The following is a 12,644-nucleotide window of genomic DNA, read 5'->3' on the forward strand; positions in this document are numbered from 1 at the left end:
GGTCTTCGCCCCCCCCCCCCCACCCCCCCCCCCCCGGGCACAGTTATTGCCAAAAGGGGGCTCATAAGTTATTTTTAATATTACATTATGTTTATTCTTCATGTTATATATTTTTGGTAACTAATTTAATTCTTATGCAAATTCATTCCCCATAGGCTGACCGTCACCTGCATCACAGAGATTATCACAAGCAGGTACGGTGAGCCCTATCTATCGTGAAAGTAGAAACATGTAGCCACTTGGGACATGTGGTTCATGTAGTTTGAGGTATGATCATGTAATTTCAGTAAGATTTGTGAATTTGATTTAATTTTTTATACTAACACATGGATTATTTTTTACGTTGCAGAAGTCCTTCACTTGACTCTCAAAGCACCGCCAGTAGATCCGTCGAATCTTCGAGATTCAGGGCAGGAACCACCTTGCCGACATGTTCATGACATCCTGCCGAAGGGGCAAGCGGTCTGCCCGCAACTTGGACCTCTTCTGATTATGAGAGGAAGAGACGGACGAACTAGGCGAACCGGGCGACAGAAGAAGTCAGGAGAACTGCGTTCCATATTGGCGGATCGGTCCCCCACACGGAGCACTACAAGAGACTGATAAGATTTTTTTAGAAATTTGAACATTAATTCAAAAAGAGGAAGAGACTAACGAACCGGGCGAACCGGGCGACAGAAGAAGTCAGGAGAACTGTGCTCCATATTGGCGGATCGGTCCCCCGTACATAGCACTACATGAGACTGGTAAGATTTTTTTAGAAATTTGAACATTAATTCAAAATTGAGTAATTTTTACTGCTAACCATTTTTGTACACTGCACAGATCAAAGAGTTGAGCCATGCTCCATCAGTTGCAGAGCTGCATGTCCGAACTCATCAGCGCCCAGGAACTACGCAATGGGCCTCAGAGCATTCCCGACATACTGTTGTAAGTTAAAAACTTTTAATTAAAAGTTTATTTTAACTCTAATATTGAAAGTGTCAATTAAAGGGTTGGTTTTCATCATGCAGGAGCAATGGTAGTCAATCTACCAGAGCACATTCGGAGTACGAGCTTTGAACCCAGGTGGTAGAGAGGAAGAAGGGGAGGGTTTATGGCCAGGCTGAGCTCTCTCGTGATCCCATTCTTAGTTCCCCGAGCTCCTCACAGCCAAACCAGGAGACTCTTGCCAAGCAGGTGGCTGTAATAAATGAGATTAGTTAGCTGCGCGGGCAGATGCTACAAGGCCAACATTTAGTTGAGGATTCTATAGAGTGCATGACGGAGATTTTAGTAGATAGTCGGGACAAACAGACGATGACATCCGCGCAGGAGGAGGAGGAGGATGGAGATGATGAATAGTTTTCTTTAGTTGAGGATTCTATAGAGTGCATGACGGAGACTTTAGTAGATAGTCGGGACAAGCAGCCGATGACATCCATGCAGGAGGAGGAGGATGGAGATGATGAATAGTTTTCTTTTATATTTTCTTTCATTTGTAAGCATTGTCAAATATTTGTTCTGAAATTTTTTAGATTAACATTACTATTCTTATTTGGGACGATTTGTGACAATAACATCCTTTTTATTAATAATATTGTTTAGAGATTTGATCTATGACATGATTATGCTTAATATGGTATGTGATATAGAATGTATTTCTGTGCAGATTGTGAAAATATAATTGATATTCTAATTCTTATTTCTGTGTTACAGGTTATCATCGGATTTGTGTCGATTTTCGGACGTAAAATCCGACGCTAAAATGACACTAATATTTTGTCGTTCTACGATATTTTCATTGCAAATGAGACGGTATTCCGATGCTAATATTCATCATCTGATATTTTCAGATGTAAATATTGACGCACGTTGCATATGTACCTTAAGGTGGCCATTTGCACAACCCTCCAATATCCTCTCTATAAGAATTGGATTGTCCCAAAATTCAATTGGCTTGGCGTAGTTCGTCCAACTAGATTAAAAATTTTTGAAACTTTAGTGGCCTCCAATGGCCTTTACTTTGCAGCAAATTTGTAATGTGTGATTCTCTTAAAGAGACGAAACAAAAATAGAGGTGTACCATCAAAAAAAAAATTACCACTATAAATTTGATTAGCCAACCTGCTCAGAATTCTCTCATCTCTCAAACCAACGTATGTGCAATTAGTCAATGGTTTGTAACATCAAGATCTATAATATAATATATTTTGGTTATTGATCAAAGACACCACTAGCTATCATCGCTGTCAAATTATAGTTGATGGTTATTGATCAATCACCTGACCAGACCCAGCCAGAGTTAGTCAAACTGACCAACTCAGATTTGAGAACATCTGCTCACTTTCTGATCATGTGCGGGCACATCCTGGTGTGTCTGTTGGAGGACTAATTCAACTATCTATAATGGCATTCACGACCTTCCCATGATGCCTTTTGATCTCCTCAGTTCTTGCCGTCCACATCTATAGGAGAGGATTGACGTAACTATCTTTAGTGGCCTCCGCAACATTTCAACATGCCTTGCCTACCACATCAAGATCATCTCTCATTCACTTTCAAGTAAAGACTAATGTGGTCACCTCTGTATACCCCATCAACTTTATTGCGTCACTAAAATTAAAATATTTGTAACAAAATGCATTTATCTACACTTTGTAACACCAACTTCTTCCAACTGTTCAGGAAAGGGCAGTTCTACATAATCCATATATACGACTAGTAGAAAGTTTTTTAACTAAACAGAGATCCTTGATTTTGTCTTCGATTTTTTTATATTCAAAATTATTATTCTTACTTGCTCCTTTCTACTTCTCCTATTGTGAGTTGACTGTGGTTCATAGCTAAGGCAAATAAACCCTCATTCTCTACATACATTCATAGCTAAGGCAAATAAACCCGCATTCTTTACATACATGACCTCTAGCACGCAACAACTAGCAATAACATTTATAACACTTGCAATGATAAGAGAAGAAACATGCCAAAGCTTGCATAAACATCATCTTACTGACCCATGCAACCTAGATAACGTTTACTCGTTGTAGCAGATAAATTAGCACTTGATAGCTTCCCAAAAACTACTTTATTTGGCTTGAATCTCAATGCAGTGCAATAAGTAAAAATAAAAGAGATTAATCTATAACAATCGTAATGCTTAATCAAACAACCGTAATCAGACAGTTACCTGAATTGAACGAGAAGCTCTTCGAGGAAGATAAAAGCAACTTGGGAAGCTCCAATGTCAAATTGCATCACCTAAATAACCACTAACATGACTATGAAATTTGGAATGCCATTTTATTGCTAAGAAAAAGAATTACCAGACAAGAGGAACCTTTTTTATCCACGTTAAAAGCTCATACCTCTAAAAAGGCACTCTCCTGCGAAAAAGAAACAACATCATGATAAAATAATAACAACGCCTAACAAAGCAAATTAATCCAGAACTTGGTGCTGACAGGAAGAAAGCATAATGGTAATTATCCAAAAGCATTTCTATTAATGAGTAAAGGTAGTATCAAAGAAAAGAAAATATAAGAAAATAATTGAAAGAAAATGATAAAAGTTTGACAAAAACATAACCAAAAATAGAGCTATAACTGCACGTAGCAATCAACAAAATGTATAGAGAAGGATAAACAAAAGTAAAGACTTGTTATTATACGATAAAGGTAACTAAAGTTGGACAACATAGTGTCAAAAGTTTCCAATGCATAACTAGTATGAGATGCACAAAATCATGCAGCACAAAAACATGAAACTCCACAAGCCACAACTTCAATTTTAATAATTTTCCGTTAATTAAGATGAAAGTTGAAATGAAAAGAAAACCTAGTACATGATTTAATATATTTCTACCAGAGATAACATAAATACTTAAAAACATGACAATCATAAAATCTAGCTGACAAATCACGATCTCGGCCAAGGACATTGATTTCCTTACTAGATACAATGTTACATCGACTAAAAAGCAAGATTGTGCAGAAGGGTCGCTCAAACTAATGGTGATTAATGTGTGGTGAGATACAATCACTTGGTTCATAAAATTTCACTATGCAGTTGACAAGTGTACTTGAAAGAGGTATGATATGCCATAGTACAAACCTCTTAATCCTAGTTCAAAGAGGTATGATATGCCATAGCACAAATCTTCAACGAGAATCTTCTGCCTTTTCCTCTAATTCCCAACCCCCGGCCCACCTCTTCCAGCAAACCCCTCAAAGCCTTTTAAACCCATCCATACATCTCGACAACACTTAAATTCAAGCAATGCCTGAACCCATCCCATCTTCAAGTCTCCACATATATAAATTCCCTTCCACCTTCACTCTTGCCCTCCATCAACATCCACTTAAAACCCAAACTTAATTGCCATCACACGTCTAATATATTAACTATAATACCATAAGTCATCACCAAATCAAGAGAGGACCTTCATAACCAAAATCTACCCACCGCTATCAATCTTAAGTCCTCATTTACGTCTTAGGTGAATTGTAGCTTAATTCACGCTAACTTTTTTTACCCAAAACCTTTAAAAAAACAGGGTACTGCCAAAACAATCTATAGAAAAAAAAAAAAGGTTTACAAGGTTTTAAAACTTCATGAAATATCCAAAAAACAACCTAGCGACAAAGTTTAATGATCTAAAAATGATCATGAAATGAACAAATTATTTTATCTTTTATACACCTCTCATCAAATGGTGAAATATAATTCACATTGGAAGCTGATACGATCCAAAGCTGAATTCTCACAGAAGGGCAAATATTACTTTTATTTCAAAAACAGCAAACAACTCAACACGAATATATAAGATAAAGCAGCAAAAATTCGAGAAGTATGATATCTCCCAAATCCTACACAAGAGAAAGGAAATCCCTCTCAAACCCTAATCCTAAGACTGAACAATAATCTCATTCATAAACCCAACCAAAAACATATTAACCATATTTATACCCAACAACAATAATAATAAAAAGACTAATTTGCCCTTAAGCTAATAAAAAACAAAATTTCCCTTAGGCACCGGACTAATATTACTCCCATCCCAAAAAATTCCTCAAGTTAGAAAAAATTACTGCTAGATCAAGTCGTATGGCTCACATGTGGTGTCATTATATGACAATCCATTCTATTTAATTGAGAACTCGTAGTGACCCCACCGTCTAGAAATGTCATTTTGTGCACATTGTTTGACCGCATTTGAATCTGATGATGTCCTGACTTCCAGTTAATCTTATAGAATATTGCAAACCCAAATAGTTCACTCAATAGCTCATCGAACATTAGAATCTCTATCAATTTTGTATCATGGATCTCTTCCATGCTATGCCACTGATCAAAAATCCTAAACCCTAACCCTAAAACTCACAACCACAATCTCATACCTAAACCCTAACCCTAAAACTCACAACCACAACCTCATCCATAACCCTAACCCTAAACATATTAACCCTATTTATACCCAACAATAATAATAAAAAGGCTAAATTGCCCTTAGGCTAATAAAAGACAAAATGACCTTTATGCACCAACCTAAGAATACACCCCTCCTAAAAAAATAGATTATCCTCAAGGTAGAAAAACTGATGTTGGGTCAAATCATGTGCCTCGCACCTGGTGTCATCATTTGACAATCATTTCCATTTAATCAGAAACTATTACTGACCCTCGTAGTCTCGAAATATCGTATTGTGCACATCCTTGGACTGCATCCGAATCTGATGATGTCCCGACTTCCAATTAATCTTAGAGAATATCATAGCCCCAAACAGCTCATCCAATAGCTCATCGATCACCCGAATCTCTATCAACTCTGTATCATGTATCTTTTCTATGTTATGCCACTCGATCAAGAATCTCAAACCCGCGTCTTGAATCACCCTCATCAATCTTCAATGTCATCAATGTATTGCACAAATTGGGGTCACCGTGAAGCACCACCATCTTATCTCCTTCTTGAATAATTTGCAGTGTCCAAATCAATCCTTTACAACCACCCCCCGCCCCCTTTCCACCTGCCTCGTTTTCATCATTACTTTTTTGCCTTCCGCCCGGAAGGCTACCGTCACAAAATGCACTAACCTAGTTGGATACAAGCCTTCGTCGGCGTCCCACCCACCATGGTTCTTTGTCCCAGGCTGAAATTCTTCAAAACAACCTTCTCTCTCAAAGATCAGCATCTCCAATTGAACTTCCTCTTCCCTCGATGTTTTCCCCCATGTATCGAGGGTAAAAGTCCCTCTTTCAATTATAGTCATATCCCATCCTAGCTTCTCTCCTTCCTTCTTCGTGCTCCTCCATACCCCCTGCATAATGCTTACATATTTCGACCAAACCACCTCCCCCACAAGCCACAACTTCAATTTTAATAATTTTCCGTTAATTAAGATGAAAGTTGAAATGAAAAGAAAACCTAGTACATGATTTAATATATTTCTACCAGAGATAACATAAATACTTAAAAACATGACAATCATAAAATCTAGCTGACAAATCACGATCTCGGCCAAGGACATTGATTTCCTTACTAGATACAATGTTACATCGACTAAAAAGCAAGATTGTGCAGAAGGGTCGCTCAAACTAGTGGTGATTAATGTGTGGTGAGATACAATCACTTGGTTCATAAAATTTCACTATGCAGTTGACAAGTGTACTTGAAAGAGGTATGATATGCCATAGTACAAACCTCTTAATCCTAGTTCAAAGAGGTATGATATGCCATAGCACAAATCTTCAACGAGAATCTTCTGCCTTTTCCTCTAATTCCCAACCCCCGGCCCACCTCTTCCAGCAAACCCCTCAAAGCCTTTTAAACCCATCCATACATCTCGACAACACTTAAATTCAAGCAATGCCTGAACCCATCCCATCTTCAAGTCTCCACATATATAAATTCCCTTCCACCTTCACTCTTGCCCTCCATCAACATCCACTTAAAACCCAAACTTAATTGCCATCACACGTCTAATATATTAACTATAATACCATAAGTCATCACCAAATCAAGAGAGGACCTTCATAACCAAAATCTACCCACCGCTATCAATCTTAAGTCCTCATTTACGTCTTAGGTGAATTGTAGCTTAATTCATGCTAACTTTTTTTACCCAAAACCTTTAAAAAAACAGGGTACTGCCAAAACAATCTATAGAAAAAAAAAAAAGGTTTACAAGGTTTTAAAACTTCATGAAATATCCAAAAAACAACCTAGCGACAAAGTTTAATGATCTAAAAATGATCATGAAATGAACAAATTATTTTATCTTTTATACACCTCTCATCAAATGGTGAAATATAATTCACATTGGAAGCTGATACGATCCAAAGCTGAATTCTCACTGAAGGGCAAATATTACTTTTATTTCAAAAACATCAAACAACTCAACACGAATATATAAGATAAAGCAGCTAAAATTCGAGAAGTATGAGATCTCCCAAATTCTACACAAGAGAAAGGAAATCCCTCTCAAACCCTAATCCTAAGACTGAACAATAATCTCATTCATAAACCCAACCAAAAACATATTAACCATATTTATACCCAACAACAATAATAATAAAAAGACTAATTTGCCCTTAAGCTAATAAAAAACAAAATTTCCCTTAGGCACCGGACTAATATTACTCCCATCCCAAAAAAATTCCTAAAGGTAGAAAAAATTACTGCTAGATCAAGTCGTATGGCTCACATGTGGTGTCATTATATGACAATCCATTCTATTTAATTGAGAACTCGTAGTGACCCCACCGTCTAGAAATGTCATTTTGTGCACATTGTTTGACCGCATTTGAATCTGATGATGTCCTGACTTCCAGTTAATCTTATAGAATATTGCAAACCCAAATAGTTCATTCAATAGCTCATCGAACATTAGAATCTCTATCAATTTTGTATCATGGATCTCTTCCATGCTATGCCACTGATCAAAAAACCTAAACCCTAACCCTAAAACTCACAACCACAACCTCATCCATAACCCTAACCCTAAACATATTAACCCTATTTATACCCAACAATAATAATAAAAGGCTAAATTGCCTTTAGGCTAATAAAACACAAAATGGCATTTATGCACCAACCTAAGAATACACCCCTCCTAAAAAAATAGATTATCCTCAAGGTAGAAAAACTGATGTTGAGTCAAATCATGTGTCTCGCACCTGGTGTCATCATTTGACAATCATTTCCATTTAATCAGAAACTATTACTGACCCTCGTAGTCTCGAAATATCGTATTGTGCACATCCTTGGACTGCATCCGAATCTGATGATGTCCCGACTTCCAATTAATCTTAGAGAATATCATAGCCCCAAACAGCTCATCCAATAGCTCATCGATCACCCGAATCTCTATCAACTCTGTATCATGTATCTTTTCTATGTTATGCCACTCGATCAAGAATCTCAAACCCGCGTCTTGAATCACCCTCATCAATCTTCAATGTCATCAATGTATTGCACAAATTGGGGTCACCGTGAAGCACCACCATCTTATCTCCTTCTTGAATAATTTGCAGTGTCCAAATCAATCCTTTACAACCACCCCCCGCCCCCTTTCCACCTGCCTCGTTTTCATCATTACTTTTTTGCCTTCCGCCCGGAAGGCTACCGTCACAAAATGCACTAACCTAGTTGGATACAAGCCTTCGTCGGCGTCCCACCCACCATGGTTCTTTGTCCCAGGCTGAAATTCTTCAAAACAACCTTCTCTCTCAAAGATCAGCATCTCCAATTGAACTTCCTCTTCCCTCGATGTTTTCCCCCATGTATCGAGGGTAAGAGTCCCTCTTTCAATTATAGTCATATCCCATCCTAGCTTCTCTCCTTCCTTCTTCGTGCTCCTCCATACCCCCTGCATAACGCTTACATATTTCGACCAAACCACCTCCCTCGACAATCTCTAATCCACCCTCCATTGGAGCCATGGGAGGGGTTCTTGATGTCAGATACTTCTCTTGTCGTGTTCCTCTCATCCGATTTTTTTTCCCCTTTGATTTAGCCAAGAATTCTCCCGTCAATCCTCAGTTAGTGTTTGCAAATTGAATCGTCGACATGGCTTGGATTTATTCTATGTGAAAATCATGTCGACGATTCAATTTGCAAACCCAATATATAATATGCATATAATTTTGATACTTTTGAAAGCTATAAATTATCAAAATTATATGCATATCATAGTTTAATAGCTTTCATCTAGAAATAATAAGTGAAAATCATAAAAATCTAGCGAGAAGCATACATTCATAAAGATCCAAACTATATTCAGCTTAAATAAATCCAATCGCGCATACAAAGCAATAACAAATTTTAGGAAGAAAAAGTTAGAAGGCAAGATATCACCAACCAAGCTTCCCTTTTTCACAAAAACATAACCTTAGCCATTAACCTTTAGTATCCCGCATTATCAAGAAGACTACAAAGAATAACACATACAGCCATAAGTTATTTAGATATAGTTTAGACTACTTTTTTGATGTGCAAGGACCTCCTATTCATAAGAAAATTTATGAATTCCTTTTCACCGATCGAGAGCAACTCATAAAATTCGCACACTTGGCAGCAAGAACTCTCAAAATCCAACAAATTGTAGAAGATTCTCGTTGAAGATTTGTCACAATCCTTCCTTTAACCAAAAAACACACTGCAGGACTTACAATGGTGACCATTGCACGGAAAAAAATAGAACCATCAGAAGAACTAGTGATTAACGAATTGAATGCTCGTCAGAGCAAGATATACAAGGAGATCAAAATAAATAAATCTAATCCTCAATTAAGCAAACAATCATAGAATGAACAATAAATCCAAATAATAAAAATACTAATTCTAAAGAAGTCTGTGAATCCAAGAAACAAAAAGAAATAATAAAAGATCCAAATAACTCAAAACAACAACAATATCTAAGGAGCCAAAGAACTGAATTGCTAGCAGAGAAGCCAATAAACCAAATATCAAAATAATAAAAAAAAATTATACAATAGGATAAAATTACTAATAATATAACTCATCATTAATTTTATTCCTCTTAATGCACACAACTTATATTTTTCGACAGCTATAGACTGAGATTTACATCAGTTAAAAGCAAATGGAATGAAGGATGAGAAAAGGAAATCCTCTAGCTAGAACAAAGAGATTGCTTTCTCAAAATGCTTAACATCTCACTTTTGCTCAAGTCCTAAAGTCTTAAAAGGATTAAAAAAACCTTTCGCTGATGATAGTGTTGTTTTTATAAAATATAGACAATTTTAACATTTGTTAGATGCAAATTTCACATTCCTTTCAAAAAAAGGGATGGTTCACCATGGGGCATATGGAGAGAAATGATGCTATATATATGGACTATATATATTTTTTTATAAACGCCCAAGGGCTAATTTTATTAACATTGAAAAGATACATAGAGGTTGTATGAGAGGACCCAAAAAATATGGACTATATATATATATATAAAGCAAATCTAAAGTAGGTGAATAAGGCTAATGCTGATGATAATCATTTTCAAGCATTTGATCTTAAAAAGATATACATGTGTCCAACAGTAACAAACCACATGTTTGATGTGTATATACATTAAATCAATGGATCAATGATAGCATGTCATCCGTTTCAGAGAAAAAAATAACTGATGCATGCAAGAAAATTCTTGACAGTAGAGTAATAGATTATTATCTTAGCGTAGCTATAGAGTAGCATGTTATTGCCTTTACATGGTACGAAGAATCAACACACAGTTAGAAAAGAAAAAATAACTAGTAGTAGCACCAGAAATTTTTAAGTGGAAAACATGCAAAAGGAAAAACCACGAGACCAACAGCTGAAGAGTTCCACTATAAAATGATGATTACAGTGCAACCACTTGTCCCACAAGCGGGAAAGAATTACAAGGCCTTCCAAGTTACAACATTGACCCGCAGATAAACTTGTTACAAGGAACAGACGGCGACCGAAAGCGATTGGCAGATATTAGTAGGTGGTGGTCGACAATGGTCATTGGCGGTCGATGGTAGTTGATGACGATTAATAGTGGTCGATAGCTGTCGGAGATTGTCGACTGCGGTCGGTGGTGGTTGATGATGGCAGGAGTAATGTTGGACTTCAGCTCTTTCTCAAAGCTTCAAGTTTTTCCTCAAGTCTCAAGCTCACTTTAGGCTTCAAGCTCTTTCATCCCTCAATGAGAGGGTGAAGCTCTATTTATAGAGTTCCGGGTGCAATTAATATAAAAAAATATGAACCACTTTTATTGAACAATCAAGAGAATTTTCTTTCATCAGACGGCGTTTGATTAATATTTGAGTGACTTAACGATATCAGAATTGAGAGATCTTAGGGTTTGCAATACAAAAAATAAAACGTTGTTTTCATTAACGCGTTTAAAACGTGCAAATCAAACATCAAGGCGGCGTTTTCAAAAACGTCGCCGCACTTTCAAGTTGCCCCAAACAGGCCCTTAGGCTCGTTGGATTCTTTTTGTCGATATACACAATTCGACTATAAGCTCGCCGGATTCGACACTCATTTGTGGTTTAATGGCTTGATCGGGGTTTGATTTGACTCGGATTGGACCAATTTTGATATCATTGGTTCCATCTCATTGAGCCGATCAGTTTAACTATAAGTTTGTTGAAACCAAACTTCCGAATGACTTTTAATCAAAAGTTGAATGTTTTTTGCTCAAAAAGATATATCGAGATTAGTATATGCATCGAGATTCAGACTAGATGTTTTAAATTTGTTCATGGCGTATCAACAATAAATACAAATCAACACAAAAAAAATAAATCAAAGTTAACAAGAACCACACGCACTGCCATGGCGAAATCCCGAGTGGTAAAGCATTGATCGCTGATGACCATATCCCCCAAACTCTTTAAACTCTTCACTGAAAGGGGCTGAGTTTCATGCAACTGCAGCAAGCATAAAATATAATAATGGAGCGGCAAATAAAACACAAAATACCATCGAAAAAGAGAAAACAAGATTATGCGATTTACTTTGCTGGAAACCCAAATTGAAACTAGAGCGAAGACCTGCAAGTTGCTCTCCGCCAAGGGACGAAAGAGCCAGCAGCTCCCATCACATCTTGCCTCGTCGAACAAATCGCCTTGCCTATTACCAAGAAATCTTAAGAATTAGGACCTAGTTGACAAAAAACCGAAAGAAAACGAATACGAGAGCGACCAAAAAACCTGGAGCGAGAGATAGAAGGGAGGAAGCGGTCGGCAAAGAAGGAAAGCGCGGTGTATTTGACGATTGGACGAACAAGGAGTTGCTTTCAGGATTGTTACCGGTGGAAGAGTTTTTAATCATCTTCAACATTGAGAACAGGGGATTGCGAGGAGACTGACTGCGAGATTTTAGTTTACCTGGGACGAGTTAATGAGGAACTCAAGAAGGTGACGTCGCAGAAGAGTGGAAGAATCGGAGTTCTGCAACTCCATCTTCTCCTCCGTCAGTCCGTCGCGCTCACGCGCTCTTTGCCAACTCTCTGGCGTTTGGCTAAGGCGGGGGATGTTTGGTGTTAATAATAGGCAGATATTGCAAAATCTTTGAAACTCCGCCCGTATAAACTGCTCCTAAATTTAACTCAACTCTATACCGATTTGTCTCGCATTCTATCTAATTTTTCCTGCATTTCCTCTTTCGC

General features: G+C 37.4%; 1 protein-coding gene across 3 annotated transcripts in view; it reads right to left on the reverse strand.

The window, feature by feature from the left end:
* Positions 1-12,644, reverse strand: part of LOC110026304 (cyclin-J18-like) — a gene marked incomplete at its 3' end in the record, with an annotated part of 21,579 nt that extends 8,935 nt beyond the window's left edge. The window contains 6 exon segments of one of the 3 annotated variants that reach the window (XM_020727192.1): positions 3,170-3,240; positions 3,348-3,365; positions 11,806-11,904; positions 11,992-12,106; positions 12,187-12,269; positions 12,364-12,641. In XM_020727192.1, coding sequence (XP_020582851.1) covers positions 3,170-3,240; positions 3,348-3,365; positions 11,806-11,904; positions 11,992-12,106; positions 12,187-12,269; positions 12,364-12,438 — 461 coding nt within the window. In that variant the 5' untranslated portion in view covers positions 12,439-12,641. 3 annotated transcript variants of the gene reach the window in all.

This window comes from Phalaenopsis equestris, unplaced genomic scaffold, assembly GCF_001263595.1.
Source record: "Phalaenopsis equestris unplaced genomic scaffold, ASM126359v1 Scaffold000364, whole genome shotgun sequence".
Lineage (NCBI taxonomy): Eukaryota > Viridiplantae > Streptophyta > Magnoliopsida > Asparagales > Orchidaceae > Phalaenopsis > Phalaenopsis equestris.